This window comes from Podarcis raffonei, chromosome 6 (genome assembly GCF_027172205.1).
Source record: "Podarcis raffonei isolate rPodRaf1 chromosome 6, rPodRaf1.pri, whole genome shotgun sequence".
NCBI classification, from domain to species: domain Eukaryota; kingdom Metazoa; phylum Chordata; class Lepidosauria; order Squamata; family Lacertidae; genus Podarcis; species Podarcis raffonei.
In genome coordinates, this window is record NC_070607.1 from 93,945,137 (window position 1) to 93,970,922 (window position 25,786).

At 47.9% G+C, this 25,786-nt stretch overlaps 1 protein-coding gene across 3 annotated transcripts in view; it reads left to right on the top strand.

Annotated features, from left to right (window-relative positions):
- UCKL1 (uridine-cytidine kinase 1 like 1) overlaps positions 1-25,786 on the top strand; it is a 70,867-nt gene that overhangs the window by 28,690 nt on the left and 16,391 nt on the right. For 2 of the 3 annotated variants that reach the window (XM_053394542.1, XM_053394543.1), the window contains exons 2-7: positions 667-860; positions 3,291-3,397; positions 9,451-9,621; positions 13,597-13,668; positions 16,803-16,992; positions 18,319-18,380. In XM_053394542.1, coding sequence (XP_053250517.1) covers positions 667-860; positions 3,291-3,397; positions 9,451-9,621; positions 13,597-13,668; positions 16,803-16,992; positions 18,319-18,380 — 796 coding nt within the window. Of the gene's footprint in view, positions 1-666; positions 861-3,290; positions 3,398-9,450; positions 9,622-13,596; positions 13,669-16,802; positions 16,993-18,318; positions 18,381-22,529; positions 22,547-25,786 lie in introns of all 3 variants that reach the window. The other variant, XM_053394541.1, reaches the window with a different exon arrangement.

Genomic DNA, 25,786 nt, shown 5'->3' on the forward strand with positions numbered 1-25,786 from the left:
CTTCCTCAACTCATTATATATCATTTCCCAGATTTTTTTAATTTCATCCGCACTGTATATTTAAAGCGCTATACGGTATATTTAACCGCTATACGGTTTTAATTCCTCACACCCAAAAACTTTATTTATTTATTTTTTAAAAAAACCTCACTGAATAAATTATCAAAAAAATTATTTCGCCGCTTAAAATGGCGCACCCTACTGTTAAAGTTACCCTGTTGCCTGCACAGGCTCAGATTTGTTTGTTTCATTACATTTAAAATAGAATAGAATTTATTATTTATACCCCGCCCATCTGGCTGGGTTTCCCCAGCCACTCTGGGCGACTTCCAACAGAGTATTAAAATACAGTGGTCTGTTAAACATTAAAAGCTTCCCTAAACAGGGCTGCCTTCAGATGTCTTCTAAAAGTCTGGTAGTTTTTCTTCTCTTTGACATCTGGTGGGAGGGCGTTCCACAGGGCAGGTGCCACTACCGAGAAGGCCCTCTGCCTTTTACACCTTACACCTTTTACACCTCTGCCTTTTTCTGCTAAGGAGCTTGAGGTGGCATGCGTGGTTACCTCCTTCCCTCCTCCTTTAATCCCTCACACCAACCCTGTGAGGTAGGTTTCCCACCTCATCCGCTGATGGAGGCCCAGACTTCTCCCTCTCCTTGTCTCCTTAGCAACAGCAGCGCCGAATCCCTGGACAGGCTGCTCCCCGCAGTGGGTTCCACGAGGTCGCCGCGGAAACGGACCACCAGCCAGTGCAAGTCTGAGCCGCCCCTGCTGCGGACAAGCAAGAGGACGATCTACACAGCCGGCCGGCCCCCCTGGTACAACGAGCATGGTGCGCAGTCGAAGGAGGCCTTTGTCATCGGTAAGACACCTCAGTCTGGGACTGAGGGCCGGTCGTGTTTTGGGAATAAGACGGAGAGGCAGTTCATCATCATCATCACCAAACCTTTTATTTGCATCACATAAAGGTAAAAGGTAAAGGGACCCCTGACCATTAGGTCCAGTCGTGGCCGACTCTGGGGTTGCGGCGCTCATCTCGCTTTACTGGCCAAGGGAGCCTGCGTACAGCTTCCGGGTCATGTGGCCAGCAGGACTAAGCCGCTTCTGGCGAACCAGAGCAGCACACGGAAACACCGTTTACCTTCCTGCCGGAGCAGTACCTATTTATCTACTTGGACTTGACATGTTTTCGAACTGCTAGGTTGGCAGGAGCAGGGACTGAGCAACGAGAGCTCACCCCGTCGCGGGGATTCAAACTGCTGATCTTCTGATAGGCAAGCCCTAGGCTCTGTGGTTTAACCCACAGTGCCACTCGTTTCCCTTATATTTGCATCACATACATACACCCAAAACAAATCAATACTGAATTACCACTTCCCCAGTGGCACAAACATTTGCTAAAAGAAAGGAGCAGAGCAGTCTATCGTCACATCTCCAAGTCTCCAGGGAGATCAGACGTCTGCAGTGTATTTCGACGAAAACAAACCAAATAGAGATATTTAGCCACTAACTTGGTGAGCTCCTGATCATTCCCCAGTAATAGAAAATGTATGACCTCTGACTGGTTTCCATTTGGGGATACAGAGTTGATCTAGAACTTGCTGACGGAGATCAGCATATAGTTTACAACTGAGAACCATATGTGTGGGGGTTTCCACCAGGTGGTCTTCACAAGGGCAAGTTCTTTCTCCTTCCACCCTCCCTGAGAACCTTCCCCAAAGGAGGTTTGATGGGCTTGAATTAAACTTGGCCAGCGAAAATGCCCTTCTTTCTTGAGGGTTAAGCAGAAATTCAAGGTAATTATGGTTAGTTTCATGTGCCCAAGAAAGTTGAAAATAAAGAGGGGAACATGTTTTCTCTGCTGCTACTGTTAGTTCTTGGCATTCAATATCCCACAACCTAGTTTTTATTATAGCCTTGGCAGATGGTAAGGACATCGATTGCAAAAGTTCCACTAACAGCCCGAGTTGCTGTACCTTCTTATTAAACTGTTGTGGCCCTGGGGAAAGAAAGGGGTCTAACGAAACTTCGCTGAGGAGAGGATCGTTATCAGATGTTAGGCAGATGTTTAACCAGCAACTAGAAGAAAGAGGCAATTCAGTGCTGCCTTCAGAGGTCACATCTGCTAGAGTTATGTGAAATGAGCTTTCCACTGCAAGAAAGTGTTCCCAAGTTTACTGCAAACTGTCTTAAACTCATTGCAAAAATAAAATGTTGCAAGTACAACTCAACACATTGCTCTTAAACAACCAGCAATGCATTCCGGTTTTCTTTAACTTATTGACTGTTGATATAGTCCAAGAACTGGGACCAGAGAGAGATTCAGATAAGCAAGTTGCTTCCTCAATATGCTGGCAATATTCGGGGAGCGGGGGTGGGGGCATAGGCTCCCAGGACTGAGCCGTCAGTAAACACAAGATTGAAACAAAGTCTGCACCCAGAGGTGGAGGGAACGTTCTTTCACATGTGGTGGACTTGTAAAAGGGTGAAAGAGTATTGGGAAATGATACATTGGGGGGGTGTTTAAAAGTACGTTCCCCCCAAAAACAGAGTCCTTTCTATTGGGGATAATTCAGACTGAAATTCTCAGGTGTCAAAAAAGGTTTTTTATGTATGCCACTTCTGTGGCCGTGTTTCGTTAGCCCCAAAATGGAAAACGAGCCAAGTCCCAGCCGAAGGAGAATGGCAACTTAAGTTGACAGAATGTGCACAATTCGCAGACTTAACATATAGAATAAGAGAACAAGAAGAACATGCGTTTAAAGAGGATGGGAAAATGTTGACTGAATATATGGAAATAATTGTGTACAGCTGAAAACGTTGGCAGCATTAAGATAAATTCAACAGTGTAAATAAGTTTTGATGGATGTAATAATGGGATACTGAATAGTATAGTGTTTTTTTTTGTAAAACGTGCAGGGGTTTATGATGTGTAAAATGAACCATGGAAAGAGCAGAAGGGAAACCATTGATATCTTAAGGATGTAAAATGTTAAATTGTAAAACAGAAAACATAATAAAATTATATACAAAAAGCGATAAAAGAAGCGAAGGCTGCAGCCCTAACTCTTTGCAGCTTTAACTGCACAAGCATCCCCCTGCGCTTGCTTTCTGCAAAAAAATGAAGGGCAGTATGCAAAATTAATCAATAAAATAATCTATAAAAATAGGCTTCCTATTCTGCCCTGGGACCTGTCAGGATAAAGGAAGGTTGACAAAAATATGTTTTTAATAAACAGACGGAACTGAAACTAAGCTGATTCCTTTATATCCTCCTGCACCCCCGACCCAGGTCTCGGCGGAGGCAGCGCCTCGGGGAAGACCACCGTGGCCAGGATGATAATCGAGGCCTTGGACGTGCCCTGGGTCGTTCTCCTTTCCATGGACTCCTTCTACAAGGTGAGAGAGGCAGAGCTCAGCATCATAACCTTCGTTTCTGTTTAATGTTCTTCTTTTAGGAAAGGGAATGGGTAAAAGTGTTAGAGCAGGGCATCCTATTTGTTTATCCAGAGGCATTTGTTTCATGCCTTTTCTCTTCAGCTGGAAGAAACTCCCTGGCTGCTTAGAGCATATACCGTATTTTTCGCTCTATAAGATGCACTTTTCCCCTCCTAAAAAGGAAGGGGAAATGTGTGTGCGTCTTATGGAGCGAATGCAGGCGGGAGGCTCTGCTCAGCGCTCCCTTTAAAGAGCAGCGTGGAGCTTGTGTGCGGCTTGGGGGTTCTTTTCCCTTGGGGAAAAGCCCCCAAGAGCTGCACACACACTCCGCGTGCTCTTTAAAGGGAGTGTGGCTCCTGGGGGAGCCTTAGCCACGCGCAGCCTCTACCAGGCAGGGGATGAAGGCTCACTGTGCTGGTCCTGGGGGCTAACCGAGAGTCAAGGTCCGAGGTCAATGGTGCGGTATGGAGGCTGTCCGTCAAAGCTGTAGCTGGGTCCAAGGCAGGGAGTCGGGTGAGGTCAGGAACTCTGGCAGAAGAGCAGGACAGGGTGCAGGCAGGAACAGGCTACCAACAATGTTGCTCCCACAACCTGGGACTGGGCTGGCTGGCTTTTATCTGCCCCGAGGCATAGGGTGGCCCCGGTCCACAGGTGACTCGCCTCTCCTGGCCTGGAGGCGAGCACTTCTCCTGCGGGAACTTAGTTCCCTCCGCCTTTCTGCCCTGAGCCTCTGCAGCTCAGGAGAGGCTGAAGGGCTACCAGACCCAGAGGCAACCTCACCTTCCCCTGACGGGGCTGAGAGTGGAGCACCTGCAGGCAATGGGTCCTCCATCACCTCAGGAGCCAGAGCAGACTCAGCTGGTTCCTGCACCTGAGGATCCAACACAGGTGAGGACCCTTCATAGAATCATAGAGTTGGAAGAGACCACAAGGGCCATCAAGTCCAACCCCCTGCCAAGCAGGAAACACCATCAGAGCACTCCTGACATATGGTTGTCAAGCCTCTGCTTAAAGACCTCCAAAGAAGGAGACTCCACCACACTCCTTGGCAGCAAATTCCACTGTCGAACAGCTCTTACTGTCAGGAAGTTCTTCCTAATGTTTAGGTGGAATCTTCTTTTTGTAGTTTGGATCCATTGCTCCGTGTCCACTTCTCTGGAGCAGCAGAAAACAACCTTTCTCCCTCCTCTATATGACATCCTTTTATATATTTGAACATGGCTATCATATCACCCCTTAACCTCCTCTTCTCCAGGCTAAACATGCCCAGCTCCCTTAGCCGTTCCTCATAAGGCATCGTTTCCAGGCCTTTGACCATTTTGGTTGCCCTCCTCTGGACACGTTCCAGTTTGTCAGGCTCATGCCCCAACCCCGGCTCAGCTGGCTCAGCCTGGCTCACCCGGCTCAGACTCCTTTGCAGGCTGGGATTCCTCAGGTTCAGCATCCAAGTCCGAATCCCAGGCTATCACACTCCCCTTGCCCAGGAGAGGCAAGGGGCCGGGGCTGGAAAGGGAGCCAGCGATCGACCACACATTCGCTCCATAAGATGCACAGACATTTCCCCATATTTTTTTAGGAGGAAAAAAGTGCATCTCATGGAGCGAAAAATACGGTAAATGTAATGAATGAATACATTAAACCATCACCACCTATTTTGGTAAGAAGGCTTCCAGGATGATGATCTGTCCCGGGATTTCAGCCTCGACAATGGACCCACCTCAGTTTCTTCCTGCCTGCGCGGCTAATTAAGAGGCCACCCAATTTTCTGCAAAGCTGTCAGGTTTTATCTTCCAAAGCCCACACAGTTTAATTAGCTGATCTTTGCTTCTGAAGTTATCTTTCCGTGCCTTCGATCAGATCCTCCCATATCTTGTCATCACAGCTGGTCCATTTGTTTAACAGAACGCGCAGCTCATTTGCCGCTTTTATTGTTCCATCTTCAGCAGCTCAGTGGGAGGGCGGGTGCTTGGCACGCAGAAGGTCGCGGGTTCGAATCCCATTAAGCAAGAATTGGGTAGCAAGCAATGGGAATGAGCGTTCTGAGCCTTGAGACTCTGGAGAGCTGCTGTTGGCCAGAGCGAGCACTACTAGGCTAGATGGACCAATGGGCTGAATCGGTGTAAGACAACCCTCTATGCGTTTAGTTTTCTCTTCCATCAATACTGTGCTCTAAAGCTCTGTTTTCTGATAGAAACATTTCTGTTAGGCCTCTAAGGTGGTGAACCTGTGACCTGAAGATCAGATCCAGCTCGTGAATCCAGTAGACTCTCCTTTTTTTGAGGTTTTTAAGCAGAGGTTGGATGGTCATATGCCATGGATGCTTGAGTTGAGATTCCTGCATTGTAGCGGGTTGGACTAGATGATCGTTGGGGTCCCTTCCAACTCTACAATTCTGTGATCCTTGGGAGAGGAAAACTCCTACCCTCGGTCTTTCCTCCCTCTTTCTCAGTGGTATTGTTATGGGTTTGGGGTGAGGGGGAAGCAGGCTTTTATGCAGAGAGCCTTCTTACCCTGGGATCCAGCAATAGAAGCCCGTCTAGCTTCCTGGGTTGAGGCGACTGCCTGGGCGATGGGCCATTAAAGGGAAGGGGCTCTGTGTGAGATGGGCAATGGGTGGGAAGCCCCACTCTGTCAACGGGCTGGTAGTTAGAAAAAGACCAAGGCGAGTGTTGAGACTTGGCAATGATGTGACCTAGAAGTAAAGCAGCGAGCAGGAGAGTCACGGCACCATTTGAGAACAACACTTGATTTCTCTTTGAATCCAAGCGAGAAACAAGATCCTTTCAAGGTGTTAATACTGTGAGCCCCTCCACCGTAGGCTCAGGTTATATATGTGTGTGTGCAAATAAGCCATATATCACAAGGACGCCACAGTCTCCTGTGTTCCCAATAATAATAATAATAATAATAATAATAATAATAATTTATTATTTATACCCCACCCATCTGGCTGGGTTTCCCCAGCCACTCTGGGCGGCGTCCAACAGAACACTAAAATACAATAACCTATTAAACATTAAAAGCTTCCCTAAACAGGGCTGCCTTCAGATGTCTTCTAAAAGTCTGGTAGTTGTTTTTCTCTTTGACATCTGGTGGGAGGGCGTTCTACAGGGTGGGCGCCACTACCGAGAAGGCCCTGCCTGGTTCCCTGTAACTTGGCTTCTCGCAGCGAGGGAACCGTCAGAAGGCCCTCGGCACTGGACCTCAGTGTCCGGGCAGAACGATGAGGGTGGAGACACTCCTTCAGGTATAGTGGACCGAGGCCGTTTAGGGCTTTAAAGGTCAGCACCAATACTTTGAATTGTGCTCGAAAACGTGCTCATTCTCAAAAGAAAACACAAACCCTGGGTAAGTGCCTGGAACCCTTGGAATCTCACACCACTCAATTGGGGTTGTGTGCAACACTGGTGTTAGAAGTGGGACACATGTTTTCCAGAGGAGGGAAACCTGTGAGTGAGAGATGCCTGAGTCAAGATGGAGGGCTTCACAGCATGAACCCCCTCAAGAGGGTCCTGTTTCCCTCACAGCCACAGCCTTGGATTTGAACAGGAATAAAACGTTGCTCTTGAAAGTTGCTCTGACTCTCTCTCTGGCTCATTGCTTTACTTCTAGGCGGCATCATTGCCAACTCCCGACTCTCGCTTTTGTCTTTTTCTAACTTGCAGCCAGTTGAGGGAGGCCCTGCACCCCTGGAATCCAGGGGTTAGAAGGGGGTCTGCATACAGCCTATTTGCCCACCCCAAACTCATGACAGTATTACAAAGAGAGCGTATATATATATATATATATATATATATATATATATATATATACATATACATATCATTTCCAACAGTCATATAGCATAACTTCTTATCTTATACAATGTTTTAGACTTCAACACCTCTGATGATTTTCCGTTCTTTATCACTTATTCTGCTTTTCTTAATTTCTCTACTGCTCTTAATTATCATTAACTAATAATTCTCCTCATAGTCTTTCAAATATTTCAAATAGTCCTGCTTACAAAACTTCTTGCAGTCCTACTAGCGTAATCTGTTCATTACTATTACTTTTCAAATAGTTCATATATTTATTCCGGCCTTCTAAGAATCTCTGGTCCCGCAGGTTTCGAATCCTTCCTGTTAATTTATCTAGTTCTGCATAGTCCATCAATTTCATCCGCCATTCTTCTTTCGTCGGTAATTCTTCTTGCTTCCATTTTTGTGCCAGTAATATTCTTGCTGCCACCTTTGAATATAAAAACAACTCACAGTCCTGTCTGTTAATATCATCTCCTATGATGCCGAGTAAAAATGCTTCTGATTTCTTAACAGATTGAGGTTGAATCCTGACAAGACAGAAGTACTGTTTTTGGGGGACAGGGAGCAGGTTGGTGTGGGGGATTTCCTGGTCTTGAATGGGGTAACTGTGCCCCTGAAGGACCAGGTGCGCAGCCTGGGAGTCATTTTGGACTCACAGCTGTCCATGGAGGCGCAGGTTAACTCTGTGTCCAGGGCAGCTGTCTACCAGCTCCACCTGGTACGCAGGCTAAGACCCTACCTGCCCGCAAACTGTCTCGCCAGAGTGGTGCATGCTCTAGTTATCTCACGCTTGGACTACTGCAACGCGCTCTACGTGGGGCTACCTTTGAAGGTGACCCGGAAACTGCAATTAATCCAGAATGCGGCAGCTAGACTGGTGACTGGGAGTGGCCGCTGGGACCACATAACACCGGTTCTGAGAAATCTGCATTGGCTCCCAGTACGTTTCCGAGCACGATTCAAAGTGTTGGTGCTGACCTTTAAAGCCCTAAACGGCCTCGGTCCTGTATACCTGAAGGAGCGTCTCCACCCCCATCGTTCAGCCTGGACACTGAGATCCAGCGCCGAGGGCCTTCTGGCCGTTCCCTCATTGCGAGAAGTGAGGCTACAGGGAACCAGACAAGAGGGCCTTCTTGGTAGTGGCGCCCGCCCTGTGGAACGCCCTCCCATCAGATGTCAAAGAGATAAATAATTACCTGACATTCAGAAGACATCTTAAGGCAGCCCTGTTCAGGGAAGTTTTTAATATGTAACGCTGTACTGTTTTTAACACTGATTGGGAGCCGCCCAGAGTGGCTGGGGAAACTCAGCCAGATGGGCGGGGTATAAATAATAAATTATTATTATTATAATAATAAAGAGAGCGTAGAGATTCAGGGAACAAGAAGCACTTCTAGACTGTAGCCTTATTAGACTTTACTGACTGGTGGGGTCTGCGTTGCTCCCGGGAGGGAGGAAGGAAGTCAAATGACACCGAGGTTGATTCAGAGAAAGAGTTTATTCTGCTCTCCGGATAGCAGAAGGCACTTGCGTGGTCAGTTCACAGCAAGTCCAAAGAAATGAGAAATTTCATGCAGTATATATATCCTCCAGGCACCCTCTCCCCCCTTCCCAGGAATCCAACCACGTCAGCTTATACACGTAAGTTGACATCCATGCCCATAAACAGATATTCCTGTTCCGGTACTCTTGACCATAAAAGGTTGTTCCTGTTCCTATACTCTTATCTTGGGGCAGGAGGTCACCAACTCTAAGAGCGCTCCTGGCGCCGTTCCCGGGCCTCTTGTCAGACCTGACAAGGTCTGTGCGTCTTTTGTGGTCAGGATGTAAGATAAGACCCAGACGTGCCATCCCTGCTCCACTGGAACTGGCAAGGTCATCCATTGCCGTCATGGACTGATAAAGGAGAGGGCTTTGAGCACTTGTTTATACAGCTGGCTTTCTGTTTATACATTGACTCAAGAGCTCAGGTTAATGCATTTTAGAAATGCTCCCTTGGAGGAGGAAAAATGAGGATTTTGGGTCCCATTTCAGACTGACTGCACAGAAAACCCATTCCTTCCCCCTTCAAGACCGTCTTATAACGGAACCACACCAAAAGAAGTGTTCCTTTTCCAAGGGCTTTCCTGCTCCCTGATTTCCCACCCTGCCCTGCCTGTCCTCCCCACGGCTGCACTTCGGAGGGTGACCCCCTCTTTCTTTCTCCGTCAGGTCCTGACTAAGGAGCAGCAGCAACAGGCATCCAGCAACGATTTCAACTTCGACCACCCTGACGCCTTCGACTTCGACCTGATCATCTCCACCCTCAAGAAACTCAAGCAAGGCAAAAGCGTCAAGATTCCCATCTACGACTTCACTACCCACAGCCGCAAGAAAGAATGGGTGAGTCACGCCTCAGGTGGTCTTTTAAGGGTTATTATATACTGTATTTTTCGCTCTATAAGATGCACCTGACCATAAGACACACCTAGTTTTAGAGGAGGAGAACAAGAAAAAAAATGTTCTCTCCCTCTCTGCACAGCGCCTCTCCAGCAAACCGGGAGGAGAAATGGAAGGGGCTCCGTTTCTCCTCCCAGTTCGCTGAAGGGGCGCTGCACAGCTCTCCCTCTCTGCACAGCGCCTCTCCAGCGCAGCGAAGTCAGACCAGCAAGAGGGATCGCTGTGCAGCGAAAGCAGCGATCCCTCTTGCTGTTCTGGCTTCTGGGACAGCTGCGCAGCCTGCATTCGCTCCATAAGACGCACACACATTTCCCCTTGCTTTTTAGGAGGGAAAAAGTGTGTCTTATAGAGGGAAAATATGGTATACATTGTGGGATATTTTGCATCCATCCGCTTGGAATCGAAGTTCCTGAGGGAGAGGAGGCTTAAGGTCTTGGGGGGGGTCTTACCCCCTTCCTTGGGGCGGCGGAATGAAACTTGCTTGCAAGTGATGCCAATGGTTGCTCAGAGGGAATTCTGGGAAATCAAAGTGGGGGTGCCACCCAGCTGGGGGGGGGCACTCTTGCCTCCCCGCCCCACTATTGGTAAGTTGCTCACCCCTGAAAGAATTGCCAAAATGCCCTTCCTTCCCATGTTTATTTTTATTTTTTTCAAAAAAAATAATTATTGGTTTTCCAAATTTATAACAAACATATCAACAAACAAGAAAAACATAACAATATCAAAAAACAAACAAACAAACATTTATCCTAACTGTTTTAATCCCACTTTTGTTATCATTGTTAGGTGACTTCCTCAAATCCCCCGAGCTGAGTTTCCATTTAGCTCATTGTAGCAGTTTTCCAACACTATTTTCTTATAAAATTTACTTGTTCAATTAACATCTTTCTTTCTTTTCATATTGACTTCTATCCATAATGTTATACAACTTCACATATTTAAATCCTAGGCCAATCTGTTACTCACAAGTAGTTCTATTTAAGTTATCTTAACATATTTAATTAAATAATCCTTAAATTCCTTCCTTCCCATTTTTACCATTTTATCCCTCCCAATGCATGCAGTGAAAATTGGGATGGTGGGGAGTATGTCGACTCAGCTGTAGAATTTTCTTTATTTATTAACACTTTTCTGTCCCACCTGCCCTCCAACAGGGATTTGGACCCTCATCTCCCAGGTCTTTCTTCCCCAATACAGTGGTACCTTGGTACTTGAATGGCTTGGCTCCCGAACTAATCGGCTCCCGGATGTCGCAAACCCAGCCAGATGGCTATAATAATGATGATGATGATGATGATGAGACGAGGGTGCTTGCAAACATTTGCGAGAAGCTGTGCCCTTTTTATTATTAAAATAATAATAATAAATTTATTAATACACACACAAACATACTTGGGAACTTGGCAAAGGGGAAGTTCTGGTGGTTGGCAGGGATAGTGAGCTTATCCTAGGTGCTTTTGGACTCCCAATAAACAAATTAAATCAAGGTCTAGAGATGAACATAATATATTTCCTCAACACAGGCATGCAAGAACTTAAACCAGTCGATATCCAGATGCAATCTATGACTGATAGCCAACTGAGCATGCAATCGTAGCTGTATAATCTTTTATGGTTTGACGCATACCGTATCGGCCCGAATATAAGCCGCACCCACAAATAAGCTGCACCTTTAAAATTCAAGGGGGGTGGGAAGAGAAAAAGACAATATCCAAATATAAGCCCTTAAAATTCTTCAGGCACTCACACCCATTCCATTTTTACCGTATGTCTGTTTCAGCCGCAATATCGAGGAAGCCAATTTTTGTAATCTTTTACCTAAATATTATCACATTCTTGCCATTTTTGTGCCATACTTCCCAAATCACACCTTACATTTTATTATTTCCCCAATTGTTGCATCTTAACGTTTATCTTTGTTTTCTTAATTGTAAGTGTTTACTCACATCCTGCTGGTGAGTCCACTTCTTTGCAATATTTCTGTAAATACAACAGATTACAAAATTAAAGTAGAGTAAAACAGGCAGGAGGAATAAATATTTAAAGAACCAGAAGGGGAAGTTGAGGGAAGTCATGATGATTGTGTGGAATATAAAGTAAAATTCAATAAAAATTATTTTGAAAAAAGAAGAGAAGGCCCATTTTTGTAAGGTCGTGATTTTTAAGCCGCACTTTTAACTTTTCACGGTCGGAATTTGGAAAGAAAAGTGCTGCTTATATTCAGGCCGATACGGTAAAGTTAGATGTTCTTTACATTTGGAGTGCAGCTCTTGTGATCTCGGCGTGTTTCAAGCCTTTGGACAAGAACACCTTTGTTCGTGTGAGATAACACACTGCTCTTTGCAAGGAAAAGTTGTAAAAGCCGCAGAAGGTCATTCCGTTTTGATTGCATATTCTTTTGGCGGTCAGCCTGGAGTCATTTCTGATGAAGGTTTACATCCTTGCATACATCCGCTGCAGAAATATATATTCCTATGTTCATATGTGCCTTGACTCCTCCACACTTTTCTCTGTACTTAGCGTCTGGCTGGGGGGAATCGCAGGTTCCAGGTTTGGTTTTGGGGCTGGCAAAGGTTGAGAGCCCGGCAACATCTAGGGAAGCCACAGCCTCACCCCCAAGACCTGATCTCACCAAAGGCCACTTCCCTTTGACAGATCTCCTAATAATGATGATGGTGATGATAATTTCATTATTTATTTACTGGGTTGCCCCGGCCACACTGGGTGGCTTCCGACAGAATATAAAAACATAATAAAGCATCAATCATTAAAAACTTCCCTATACAGGGCTGCCTTCATAGGTTTTCTAAAATGCATATATACCATATTTTTCGCTCCATAAGACACACTTTTTTCTTCCTAAAAAGCAAGGGGAAATGTCTGTGCGTCCTACGGAGCAAATGCGTGGTCCCTGGAGCCGAATTGCCCAGGGGCAAAAAGCAGATCATGTTCTTTTTTTTTGAAAGAGGGAAGTGGATGTTGAAACAAAGCCGCTGATCGTTTGCCGATCGGGGAGAGAGATAAGGAACGCTAGAGATAAAGGAGGCTGCCTGGGAGAGGGGAGGTAAAGACAGCAAACTTGCAAAGGGGGGAAACAGGAAGACTAAAGCAATAAGGAGAGAAATTAGAAGAAAAGGAGGAGCAAAAAACTGCTCCAGCTAAGGAAAAGGCACCAAGGCAAACAAGAGGGAAGGGAGTGTTGAAAATAAACAGCTGATCGGTGTGATCGGAAGAGAGATAAGGGACGCTAGTGGAGGCTGCCTGAGAAGGAGGAGGTAAAAGCCCATGGATCCTCAGGATTTTTGCATTGGGTCACCCCAAATTCACCATCAGATCACAAAGCATGTCCATGGCTACAGCCTGCACCAAAAAAATCACGCACCCACTGTTTCATTCAGAATATTTTTTTTCTTGTTTTCCTCCTCTAAAAACTAGGTGCGTCTTATGGTCAGGTGCGTCTTATGGAGCAAAAAATACAGCAGTTTATCTGTTTGGCATCTGATGGGAACCCTCCCTCCCCCTTCCTTTCTCTCTCCTCCTTGCTTGCAAGCATTTTCATGCCTGTTTAAAATCCAATATTTCTTATGAGAGAACCTCCGTTCTCCCACTTGGAAGCTCCTTGTCCCCTCCTTCCCTTTTCCCTTCTCTTTCTATTCGGATTAGAAGTGGCTCCCAGGCGGCTGTTGCTTCTTGCGAGGGAGAAGAGGGCCGAGGGGGTAAGGAAGCCGCCGTTGGGCAAACACCACAGGCAGAGTGCCAGATGTGCTCAGCTGGAACATTTGAACCAGGCTTGCTCTCCTCTCCTTTGCAGCAAGCACTGGCGACCCACCTGAGGAGGACGTTTTTTCTCCCTTTCAAAGCCACGTTTTGTTTTGTTTTGTTTTGCTTGTTTAGCACGGTGTGCCTCTCTCTTTCCAGAAAACGCTCTACGGCGCCAATGTGATCATATTTGAAGGCATCATGGCGTTTGCAGACAAGGAACTCCTGAAGGTACGGCAGGATCCCTGGTGTTTCAGAAATGGCCCATTAACCCTGTTTTTTTAATTGGTATTTTTATCTGCAAAGAAAGTGAAGGCCCATGCCAGTGCTCAGGTGCACCTCTTTTTTATATATATATAGAAGTCGTGTAAAAAAGGAGACAGAGGACTCCTTTTAGGGAAGGGTCTGTTTCTTCTTAAGGTAAAGGTAAAGGGACCCCTGACCATTAGGTCCACTTGTGGCCGGCTCTGGGGTTGCAGCGCTCATCTCTCTTTATTGGCCAAGGGAGCCAGCGTACAGCTTCCGGGTCATGTGGCCAGCATGACTAAGCCGCTTCTGGCGAACCAGAGCAGCGCACGGAAACGCCGTTTACCTTCCCGCCGGAGCGGTACCTATTTATCTACTTGCACTTTGACGTGCTTTTGAACTGCTAGGTTGGCAGGAGCAGGGACCGAGCAACGGAGCTCACCCTGTCGCGGGGATTTGAACCGCCAACCTTCTGATCGGCAAGCCCTAGGCTCTGTGGTTTAACCCACAGCGCCACCTGTGTCCCTTCTTAGAAGGTCCCTGGTTCCAATTGTTTCCAGATTTAAATGCTCACGTAGCAGGGGGTGGGGAAGATTTCTCTCTGCCCGAGAACTCAAAGATCTGCTACTGCCGGTCCGAGTTGACAGAGTAGGGCTAGGTGGACAAATGGTTTGACCTGGGGCACAAAGTGTGTCTCCCCACAAAGAGTGACCACAGCTCCCTAAGGATTGTTGTTCTTGTTGCTGCTATTATTATTATTATTATTATTATTAATAATAATAATAATTACTATTATTATTATTATTTCAGTTTATATACTGCCCCTTTATTCAAAGATCACAGGGTGGTGTCCAACATTAAAAACACAATTTACTACTACTACTAATAATAACAAACAATAAACCGATCACAGAAAAAAATCATAATGTATCCCGGCCGTTCCTTTAATGGTCTGTTTTTCTCCAGTGGCCAGCTGGGGAATTGTCAGCAGAGAAGCATCTGCACTAGAGAGAGGGGATTGGTTGGTTTGGGGCTGCTTCTCTTGCTTAAAAGACAAATCTGGGTATGGAGAAATCCTTGGCACTTCCTGCCCCGGTCCAAGAGCTCCGTGGTGGGCTCCACTTGTGCAAGTCCTCTCAGCTCCCCTGTTTCCTTCTTTCTGGATGCAGCTTTTCCCTGCTGTTGAGCACTTCAAACTCTCCCCTAACATTGCTCTCCTTTAAAACATGGATCCAGTTACAGATAGGTAGCCGTGTTGGTCTGCCATAGTCAAAACAAAAAAAATTTTTTCCTTCCAGTAGCACCTTAAAGACCAACTAAGTTAGTTCTTGGTATGAGCTTTCGTGTGCATGCACACTTCTTCAGATACACTGAAACAGAAGTTGCCAGATCCTTCTATATAGTGAGAAGGTGGGGAGGGGTATTACTCAGAAGGGTGGTGGGAATGGGTGATTGGCAGATAGCTGTGATGAGCCTGTTGACGACTCTTAACGACTGCAATAGGTCTTACAGGAAAAAGCAAGGGGTGAGAAGGTGAAAAATGGCTTTGTCATGTATAATGAGATAAGAATCCAATGTCTTTGTTCAGACCAGGTCTCTCCATGGTTTTAAGTTTGGTAATGAGTTGCAATTCAGCAGCTTCTCTTTCCAGTCTATTTCTGAAATTCCTTTGTAGTAAAACAGCTACTTTGAGATCTTGTATAGAATGTCCTGGGAGATTGAAGTGTTCTCCTACTGGTTTCTCTGTCTTGTGATTCTTGATGTCTGATTTATGTCCGTTTATTCTTTGGCGTAAGGTTTGGCCTGTTTGTCCAATATAGAGAGCTGAAGTTTCAGTGTATCTGAAGAAGTGTGCATGCACACGAAAGCTCATACCAAGAACTAACTTAGTTGGTCTTTAAGGTGCTACTGGAAGGAAAAAATTTTTTTTGTTAAAACATGGAGTTTGCAATGTTGTTAAGAGCCGGCTTTGATGGATTCTGAGCATTATTCACTAACAGCTGTTATGGAAATGGGGGGGGGGCGCATATCTTTAAAGTTGTTACAATGCTACAAATATTATGCCTGAAAGTATCCTTTCGACTTGACAGCTCAGAGAAGATACCTAGCTTTATAAATTTGTAGAAAATCCATACTTTAACCGACTCTCCTCATTCCAACGCCATTTTAACCCTTAAAGAAAGGTGAATTTGGGCTCCAGCTTCCTCCATGAACCAAGAAGCAGGAAGTCACGTAGGCAGCAGGAACAGGGCATCCCTTCATAATCCCCCAAGCGTGAGAGCACATCCATGGCACCCCACTCAGGCAGTGACCAAGGGGGCAACAACAGACATCCGCAGAGGCAGTTGAGCAAGTCAAGGTGTTCTGAAAGCCCATCTCCAGACAACTCCTGAGGGCAAGGAGATGGAAAGAGTTTTATTGTTCTTTCAGAGATGGGTACTTAAGAGGTGTTGGGAAAGGTGTCTGATAAAGTGACCTAATGTTGAATTTGCGTAACCCTTGTGTAAAGGTAAAGGTAAAGGGACCCCTGACAATTAAGTCCAGTCGCGAAGGACTCTGAGGTTATGGCGCTCACCTCGCTTTACAGGCCGAGGGAGCCGGCGTTTGTCCGCTTCCGCAGTCAGTTTTTCTAGGTCATGTGGCCAGCATGACTAAGCCGCTTCTGGCGAACCAGAGCACGGAAACACCATTTACCTTCCCGCTGGAGTGGTACCTATTTATCTACTTGCACTGTGTGCTTTCGAACTGCTAGGTTGGCAGGAGTAGGGATACAGTAATGCATCAAACATTAAAAGCTTCCCTAAACAGGGCTGCCTTCAGATGTCTTCTAAAAGTCTGGTAGTTGTTTATCTCTTTGACATCTGATGGGAGGGCGTTCCACAGGGTGGGTGCCACTACCGAGAAGGCCCTCTGCCTGGTTCCCTGTAACCTCGCTTCTCGCAGGGAGGGAACCGCCAGAAGGCCCTCGGAGGTGGACCTCAGTGTCCAGGCAGAACGATGGAGGTGGAGACGCTCCTTCAGGTATGCCGTTTAGGACCTAATGAGTGATTCCCTGGGAACACATTGTATTCTGTAAGTGGAATATCTGCGAGTGCATCATCCCCTCTCCCTTCTTCCAGCTTCTAGATATGAAGATATTCGTCGACACAGACTCTGACATCCGCCTGGTCCGGCGCCTCCGCAGGGACATTGGCGAGCGCGGCAGGGACATCGAGGGCGTCATCAAGCAGTACAACAAGTTTGTCAAGCCGGCCTTCGACCAGTACATCCAGCCTACCATGCGGCTGGCGGACATTGTCGTCCCTCGGGGTAGATGTCCCTTTTCTGGTCTCGCCTGGCGGGACAACAGCTTGTCCAGTGCTTAAATTCTGCGTGTTTTCTGCGCAGAATAAGGCTCTCCATGGTTGTGAGACATGATGGGTGGGGTGAGCCTCAGGGCCCACACAAGTGCCAGGGGCTGGACTGAGGAGGAATGGCCCTTTTCTGAACCTTCCCAAGGGCAGGAGGGCAGTATTGATTTAGAACAGCGGTTTGCAGAGGGGCATACTCCAGAGGGGAAAAGCTGGGAAATACTGGGTGAGGAATAGCTAGAAGAGAAAACACCAGGAGAGAGACAGCTGGAAGATTCAGTGTCCTTGGAAAGCGTTCCTGACCCCCTTTCGCCTAAGACTAGACAGGCTCTGAGCGTGATAGAACAGAAAGTGCAATGGCAACAAACTCAGATTACCCAACGTAGGAGTGATGTAGATTAATGGGGGTGGAGGGGGTGAACCTTAACTGGGAGCAACGCCATTTCTAGAGAGAGATGCATTCCTTTGTCTCTCGCTGTGATTATTAAGGAAACTAACTAGTAAGAATGCTCCTTTCGTTTGATCTGCTTATTTACTGCCACTGGGGGAGGGATCTGATTCCTCGAAACATGACTTCTCTCCTCCACCAGGGAAGAAGGGGTGAGTGAAGATCTACATCAGAAACAAGGGGAAAATATTATTATTATTATTATTATTATTATTGGTACTCTGCCCATCTGACTGGATTGCCCCAGCCACTCTGGGTGGCTTCCAGCATATACAGAGACATAATAGAATTGTAGAGTTGGAAGGGATCCCGGGGGGTCATCTAGTCCAACCCCCTGACAAATGTGGAACTCGAACCCACAACCCTGAGATTAAGAGTCTCCTGCTCTGCCAGCTGAGAAAAAGACTATGCAACTATGCAAAGCAGCGTTCCTTCCAGCTGCTTCGGACTACATGTCATGGACCAGGACAGCAGGGAGAGCTCAGCTGGTAGAGCATCTTAATCTCAGGGTTGTGGGTTTGAGGTCCCACGTTGGGTGAAATGTTCCTGCACTCTAGGGGGTTGACCTAGATGACCCTCAGGGTCCCTTCAAACTCTACAATTCTGTGATTCTATAAATCCCTTCAGTCCCAGTCGGTTGGCGCTGGTGGGAGTTTTTGTCCCAAAACAGCCAGAGGGCACCACGTTGGCAAACGGTGCTGTAAGCAAGAGACATTGCAATGTTAATTTGATTGCATACCGGTTGACTGTGTTCTGCTGCCCTCTAGTGGCTTTCCCGGGTCATAGCTGTTAAGGAAACGTATCCACAATTCTCTCTCTCTCTCTGCTCCGCTCCAGGCAGTGGGAACACCGTCGCCATCGATCTGATCGTGCAGCATGTCCACAGCCAGCTGGAAGAGGTAAGAACTGCCGTGGGACGGGGCAGGAGGAAGGGCTGAACACTGGGTGTGCCGGTTGGGTAGGGGGGCTCTTGCAAGCCCCTCCTTTGCTTCCACATCTTCGGGCAAACAGAGCTGCCAGGGTGGGTTTTCCAGTGGGGTCTGCAAGGAGGCCCAGCCTCTTCCCAGAACGTGTCCCAAAGACCCTCAGATTCTGCTGAAAAGGATTCCAGATCAGACTCCATACTTGGCCCAGGCTTCCCAGTCGTCTAGCAAAGAGGACAAGGGATCTCTCAAGGCTGTCTTCTCCAGCTGGTCAAATTCCAGATACCTTCAGGCCATCTTGGGGAACTCTGTCCTCACGCAAATTCTCTGGGAAGGGCTGCAAAAGTCATTTTCCATGTCTTTATCCCGCCCTTCCTCCGGCAAACTAAGGCAACCTATCAGGTTCTCTTCCCTGTTTTCCTACACTCCTTGCGCATTTGATCCTCACCACCTGTGAGATGGGCCACAGGCCCCAGATCACCCAGAGATCTCTGCGACTTTGCGGGCAGCCAAATGGTAACCGGCTCAAGTCCTAATCCAAGGTACTCTCCCTGGCTTCCTCCAACCTTGCTCCTTCCAGATGTTGATGTGCTACAACAACCCATAAACCCCCCAGCCATTGGCCACACTGGCTGAGGCTGGTGGGCGTTGGAATCCAACAACATCTGTCGGCATCGTTAGACTGGGGCAAGGCTAGGGCAACCAAAGCCGTCTTAAGCATATGCGGCGCCAGGGTGCAAAAATCTGCCCGGTGTGCCCCCCCAGATTGCCCAGAGTTATTGACCTTTTTTTAGGGGGGAACCCCAAAGTTGTTGACTTTTTTTAGGAAAGGTTCCCCAGACTTTTTTTAGAGAGCTGACACCACACTTATAAAGAAAAGAGGAAACATAAAGAGCCCAGTGCAACAAACCAGCCCAAGGTCTCAGCGTCGGTGGCTGAGCAAAGGCGGGCACCTTGTGGTGTAATAATGATAATAATAATAATAATAATACTTTATTATTTATTCCCCGCCCATCTGGCTGGGTTTCCCCAGCTACTCTGGGTGGCTTCCAACAAAACCCTAAAATACAATAACCTATTAAACATTAAAAGCTCCCCTAAACAGGGCTGCCTTCAGATGTCTTCTAAAAGTTTGGTAGTTATTTTTCTCTTTGACATCTGGTGGGAGGGCATTCCACAGGGCAGGTGCCACTACCGAGAAGGCCCTCTGCCTGGTTCCCTGTAACTTGGCTTCTTGCAGCGAGGGAACCGCCAGAAGGCCCTCGGCGCTGGACCTCAGAACGATGGAGGTGGAGACGCTCCTTCAAGTATACTGGACCGAGGCCATTTAGGTCAGCACCAACACTTTGAACCCTGCTTGGAAACGTACTGGGAGCCAGTGTAGGTCTTTCAAGACCGGTGTTATGTGGTCTCGATGGCCGCTCAATGGCCTCTCCCAGTCACCAGTCTAGCTGCCGCATTCTGGATTAGTTGCAGTTTCTGAGTCACCTTCAAAGGTAGCCCCACATAGAGTGCATTGCAGTAGTCCATGTGAGAATTAACTAGAGCATGCACTACGCCAATCCCAGGTGCGCAGGAGGGTGGAGCCAGCCGGCCGCCTCTGCACCTCGCTAGCTCGCTAGCTTTTGCTCACCCCCGAACTCATGGCACAGAGCTGCCTGCAGTAGAAGAGGCTGCTGCGGCACTCCAACCAATGGATGGGCTCTTCCATGGACTCCAACTCTCAGGGCCCGGACTCTCAGTCTGGCGCCCCTGGGAGCCTGGCGCCCTGGTGCCCCACACCCCTACCGCCTATGGTTAAGACGGCCCTGACCAAAGCAGAAGGGTGGCATTATTATTATTATTACTCTAACCACTACGCAGCACTGCCCAACACAACTGAGGTAGTGTGTGTCCGCATAGTATTTGATTGGGCAGCAGCTCTGAGCTCACATCAAACTGCTTCTCGGCACTGGATCCAATTCTACGATCCTATAGTGAGGATCAGCCCCACATCAACTAACTGTGTGGAACAGACCCAACTGCAGAGAGCGGCCCTCTAGATACTAGTGGACTCCAACTCCCATCATTCCTTGTCAGCCTGGCCAGTGTTCAGGGCTGATGGGATTTGTAGCCTTGGGGGGGGGGGAAGAATCTGGAGAGCCTCCAGTTCTCTGTCTTTGCAATAAATAATACGGGAAGCCACTGCAGCTGAATTTGAGAAGTACTGGTCTAACTGGGAAATCTCAGGAAAGGGGGAATTTGCTCCCACTCCACTCCGACCCTTCTGAGAAGTGGAGTGGGGAGTTTTTTGCAGTGGGGGGAGCAGCCCCACCCCCTCCATTTAGGGACCATCAAAAAGGATCAGTAATCTAGAAGACAACCAAGGAGGAACCAAAGAGCCTCTGCCCACCTCTGAGATGCATATATAGGCAGCAAGTTAATTTTTGTCCTGCCTGAGAAGGTTCTTGGGACTTGCCCCCGAATGACTGGGGGGGGGAGGGGGGCGAAAGGCGGCAAAGGTGGGGGCAGGTCTCCGGAACTCACTTGCAAACTAACCGCATGAAATCCTCTGTTGCCCACCGGCTTGTCAGTTTGGGTATTTGGATGTCTTTATTCTAACCGGCCGTCCCCGTTTTCTGTGTTATTTCTTAAAAAGCTGTTTGCTTGTCCAGCTTCTTTGCTCAGTTTGCAGCTCTCGCGGGGCGGTGAAAAGATTTCAACTCATTTTGGGGGGGAGAAGGGGGAGGTTTGCAATAAATCTGCAACTTGGGGCTGCTCAGTATATGGAGCAAACAATGGACAAAAAAACCTTGTGGTCAAATTTCTGAAAGGTGCTCTCTCTTGATTGCACTGCAGTTTTTAAAAATCGTAATTTTTAATTCAAGGACTAAACCATACTAGCGGGGGGGGGGCATGACGAAACCATTTGTCTCCCATGGCCAGGAGGTAATACTAAGACGCCTGTGGCACTCATTGCACCCCCTAAAATAGCCCCCCCCAGCATGGGGCCTTCCAGATGTTTTTGAACTACAACTCCCAGTGCACGCCAGGGATGGTGGGAGTCATAGTTCAAAATATCTAGAGGCCAGCAGCTTCGGGAAGGCTGCTCAAAACCACTCACTTTTCTTCTTCAGAGATAATATTTATCTGTGTGTAAAGCGCATTTTCGTACCTGCTGCCGGCTGGTGGAAACACCGCAGAGCAGTTTAAAGGAAAACACCAGGAAACCAGTTTAAACAGTGGCAGAATTTGAACAAAGAGCATGAAAGAACCAGGAAGAGCAGGCTTAAAACCTTCAGTGCTGAATTTCAAAGAGCTGAAGTGAAATAGAACTTTCTTTTCTGCCTGCCTGAGAGTCACCAGGGATGGGGCCAGAGCAGTACCCCCAGGAAGGAAACCCCATAACCTGGGGGGCTGCCACAGAACTTAGGCAGATCTGATGGATTCTGAAGCTGAATGGCAGGCTGACATCTCCAGTGGCTTCAGCTGACTTAAGATGTCTTTATTTGGTCATTGGCCCATGGGCTTGCGCACCATGTAGGTGTTCACAGCGAGAATTCAACGGGTCCCTGTAACATGCGCCATTCAGACTGCGTGCACACACACACCCCAATCTCTCCCTCCTCACAGTTATTTTTAAATGCTAATTTTAAATTCTAGGGCTAAATCATACCAGGCAATTCTGAAGCTGCCCTTACCAGTTTGGGGTTCAGGCGTATTTCCCCCCTTCTGTTTTCTCCCCACCACACACACTTTTTTAACCCTTTCAGTCTCGTAAGAAAAATTAGATTTGAGCGAAATCCTAAATCCAATTAAATATGTACGCTACGGGGTTTTTTTGGGGGGGGAACCTGCCAGACGTGGCGGTATTTGGGAAACATAGTTGCGTGGTTAGTTGTGGCAGCTTTGAAAAGCGGCCACCGCCCCGCCCGCCCTCTGAGCAAAGCTGAAATCGCAGCGGGTGCTTTTTTAAAATAATAATAATAATAATAATAAAGATGCTAACTGCTCCAAGTGCTGTGAATCCTGGGAAAACATGTCTCCCTGTGTTTTTATTTCCCCTTTTGCCTCTTTAATGCCCTGCTGGTGTTTCCACTGTTTTAATACGGGGTTTGCTCGCTGTTCTTTGTGTTGCCGCGGCAGAGAGAACTCAGCGTCAGGTAAGGGCTCCTCCTAACTCTCTCCCTCTCTGTGTGTCCTCCTTTTTCTGTCTGCAAGGCCCAAAATGCATCTTAATAACCGGTGCTGCTAAGCCGGCTGTTTGCTGAGGCTGTGCGTTTGTGTGTGTGTGTGTGTATTTGTGTTTTTAAACATACAAATTCCTGCAGAATGGTCACGGATACACGCTCAGAGATCTGATGGTCAGGGGGCAAAGGGCCATCACTTATCTGCATTACTGTAGAATCACAGAGTTGGGAGGAAACCTGAGGCTCATCTAGACCAACCCCGCCCCCCGCCCCCCCGGGCAATGCCGGGATATGCAGCCGTCCCTTACAGGGATTGCTGCCCCCTGTCCCTGCACGACAAGGCCCTCAGATTCTGTGTTGAAGTGCTCTTGCAGTTCACTTGGTAAGGATGGTTGGTTCTGTGATAAGAATTTTAAGGTTCCCGCCTGGCTTGACCCAGCCAACCTCCCAAAACAAGAAGGAGCCTTTTCAGGGGAGAATCGGGAAGCGCAGGTAATAATAATAATAATAATAATAATAATAATAATAATACCCCGCCCATCTGGCTGAGTTTCCCCAGCCACTCTAGGCGGCTCCCAATCGAGTGTTACAAACAATACAGCATTAAATATTAAAAACTTCCCTAAACAGGGCTGCCTTCAGATGTCTTTTATAGATAAGATAGCTGCTTATTTCCTTCACATCTGCTGGGAGGGTGTTCCACAGGGCGGGTGCCACTACTGAGAAGGCCCTCTGCCTGTTTTCCTGAAACCTTACTTCTGACAGGGAGGGAACCGCGAGAAGGCCCTCGGAGCTGGACCTCAGTGTCTGGGCTGAACAATAAGGTTGGAGATGCTCCTTCATACAGGACCGAGGCCGTTTGGGGCTTTAAAGGTCAGCACAACACTTTGAATTGTGCCCAGAAACGTAATGGGAGCCAATGTAGGTCTTTCAGGACCGATGTTATGTGGTCTTGGCGGCCGCTCCCAGTCACCAGACTAGCTGCTGCATTCTGGATTAGTTCAGTTTCCGGGTCACCTTCAAAGATAGCCCCACGTAGAGCGCATTGCAGCAGTCCAAGTTTGGGGCTTCAGCTTGCTACCACGAACATGGGAAGCTGTACTGAGTCAAACCAATTGTCCTTCTAATTTAGCACTGCCTATGCCAGCTAGCAAGGGACGTGGGTGGCGCTTTGGGTTAAACCACAGAGCCTGGGACTTGCCGATCAGAAGGTTGGCGGTTTGAATCCCCACGACGGGGTGAGCTCCCGTTGCTCGGTCCCAGATCCTGCCAACCTAGCAGTTCGAAAGCACGTCAAAGTGCAAGTAGATAAATAGGTACTGCTCCGGCGGGAAGGTAAGCAGCGTTTCCGTGTGCTGCTCTGGTTCGCCAGAAGCGGCTTAGTCATGCTGGCCACATGACCCGGAAGCTGTACGCTGGCTCCATCGGCCAATAAAGCGAGATGAGCGCCACAACCCCAGAGTCGGCCAGGACTGGACCTAATGGTCAGGGGTCCCTTTACCTTTACCTATGCCAGCTAGCAACAACCCTCAGGGGTTTCAGTCAGGGGTTTTGCTCAGCCCCCCATGGAGACATGGCTGGGGTTGAATTTGGGACCTTCCCTTGAGCCACCCCCCCAGCCCTGCCTGACAATGCTCCCCTCTTTTGGCCCCCACTTCCCCTCATATCCCCCAGTCTCTCCACAAACCTGAGCCTGCAGCCACCCATGGGCCATTTGATGCTGTTTGGTAAAGATAAAGGGACCCCTGACCATTAGGTCCAGTCGTGGCCGACTCTGAGGTTGTGGCGCTCATCTTGCTTTATTGGCCGAGGGAGCTTCCAGGTCATGTGGCCAGCATGACTAAGCCGCTTCTGGCGAACCAGAGCAGCGCACAGAAATGCCGTTTACCTTCCCGCCAGAGCGGTTCCTACTTATCTACTTGCACTTGATGTGCTTTCGAACTTCTAGGTTGGCAGGAGCAGGGACCGAGCAACGGGAGCTCACCCTGTCGCGGGGATTCGAACCGCCGACCTTCTGATCGGCAAGCCCTAGGCTCTGTGGTTTAACCCACAGCGCCACCTGCGCCCCTGTTTATGCTGTTTGAGTTACCAGCTAATTGGGGAGGTCCAGAACATCTCCGTTCCCGACGAAGAATAGAATTGCGGAGAGGGAGCAGTTCTAAAGCCTTTAAATAATTGGAGCCCAGCCGAATAGAAGAGACAACTTCTCTTTCTTCTTTCTCAACACACACACACACATTTTTCTATATGTCTGGAAATGCTTTTTGGAAGAAGAAGAAAAAGTTTTTAGGAGACAGCGTTCCAGAAATAGATCCCTCCGTGTGGATCTGCCACGCCTTACCTCAGCTCCGAACCTTGATCCCCTCAAGACACCCTCCTTATGGGCGCCTGGGTGCACAATAGCCCCCACATCTTGGAAATGTCAAGCCACTTCAAGGCTGCCCTCCTCCCCGTTTGAAAAACCTCAGCTGGGCTGCGCTCCTTCCTCTCCCTTTCTCTGTCTTCTCGCTTTTTCTCTTGTCTGCTTCCTGTTTGATTCTGCGAGAGCGCAATGAAAGGCGCCAGGGACATTTCCCGCCCTGCCTGCTTTTTGTGTGGGGATTTGTGTGTGTCTTTTGAGCTGGTCACCCGGCCTTTTGGAAGCGTTTTTGTTCTCAAGGGAGGAAGGCTGAGGAGGAGGAGGAGGGGCAGAAGATTTGGTTTCCAAATGTGAGACTTAATTTTTAAAAAAATAGATGAACGAGGAAAGGAAAAAGACCAAAAAAGAGAAGGAAACACACCATCCGCTTAAGGCTGCTTATCAATTTTTTCCACTACCGGTCAGACACAGCAAAGAGGTGGCAGGAAGCGCCAAGTACCTGTGTAAAATTCAGGGGCGAAAGGAGGGAGAGGCAGAACCTCCTCTGCAAAGAAAGGTGACCGCTTTAGACGTGATAGAAGTTCTTAAAATAACGCACAGAAAGGGGAAAGAGGAAAGACTTTCTCTCTCATAACACCAGGCCTCGACCGCCAATAAATCTGTATGTTGGAAGAGTCAGGGCAGATAAAACAACACTGTCCAGGGTTGTAAAGACTGCGGAGAGAATAATTGGGCGCACTCTTCCCACCTTGGATCAAATCTATGCTTCCAGGTGCCATAAGAAAGCTGCAGAGATAGCGCAGGATAGTGCGCACCCCGGAAACGATCTCTTTCAGCTTCTGCCTTCTGGAAGA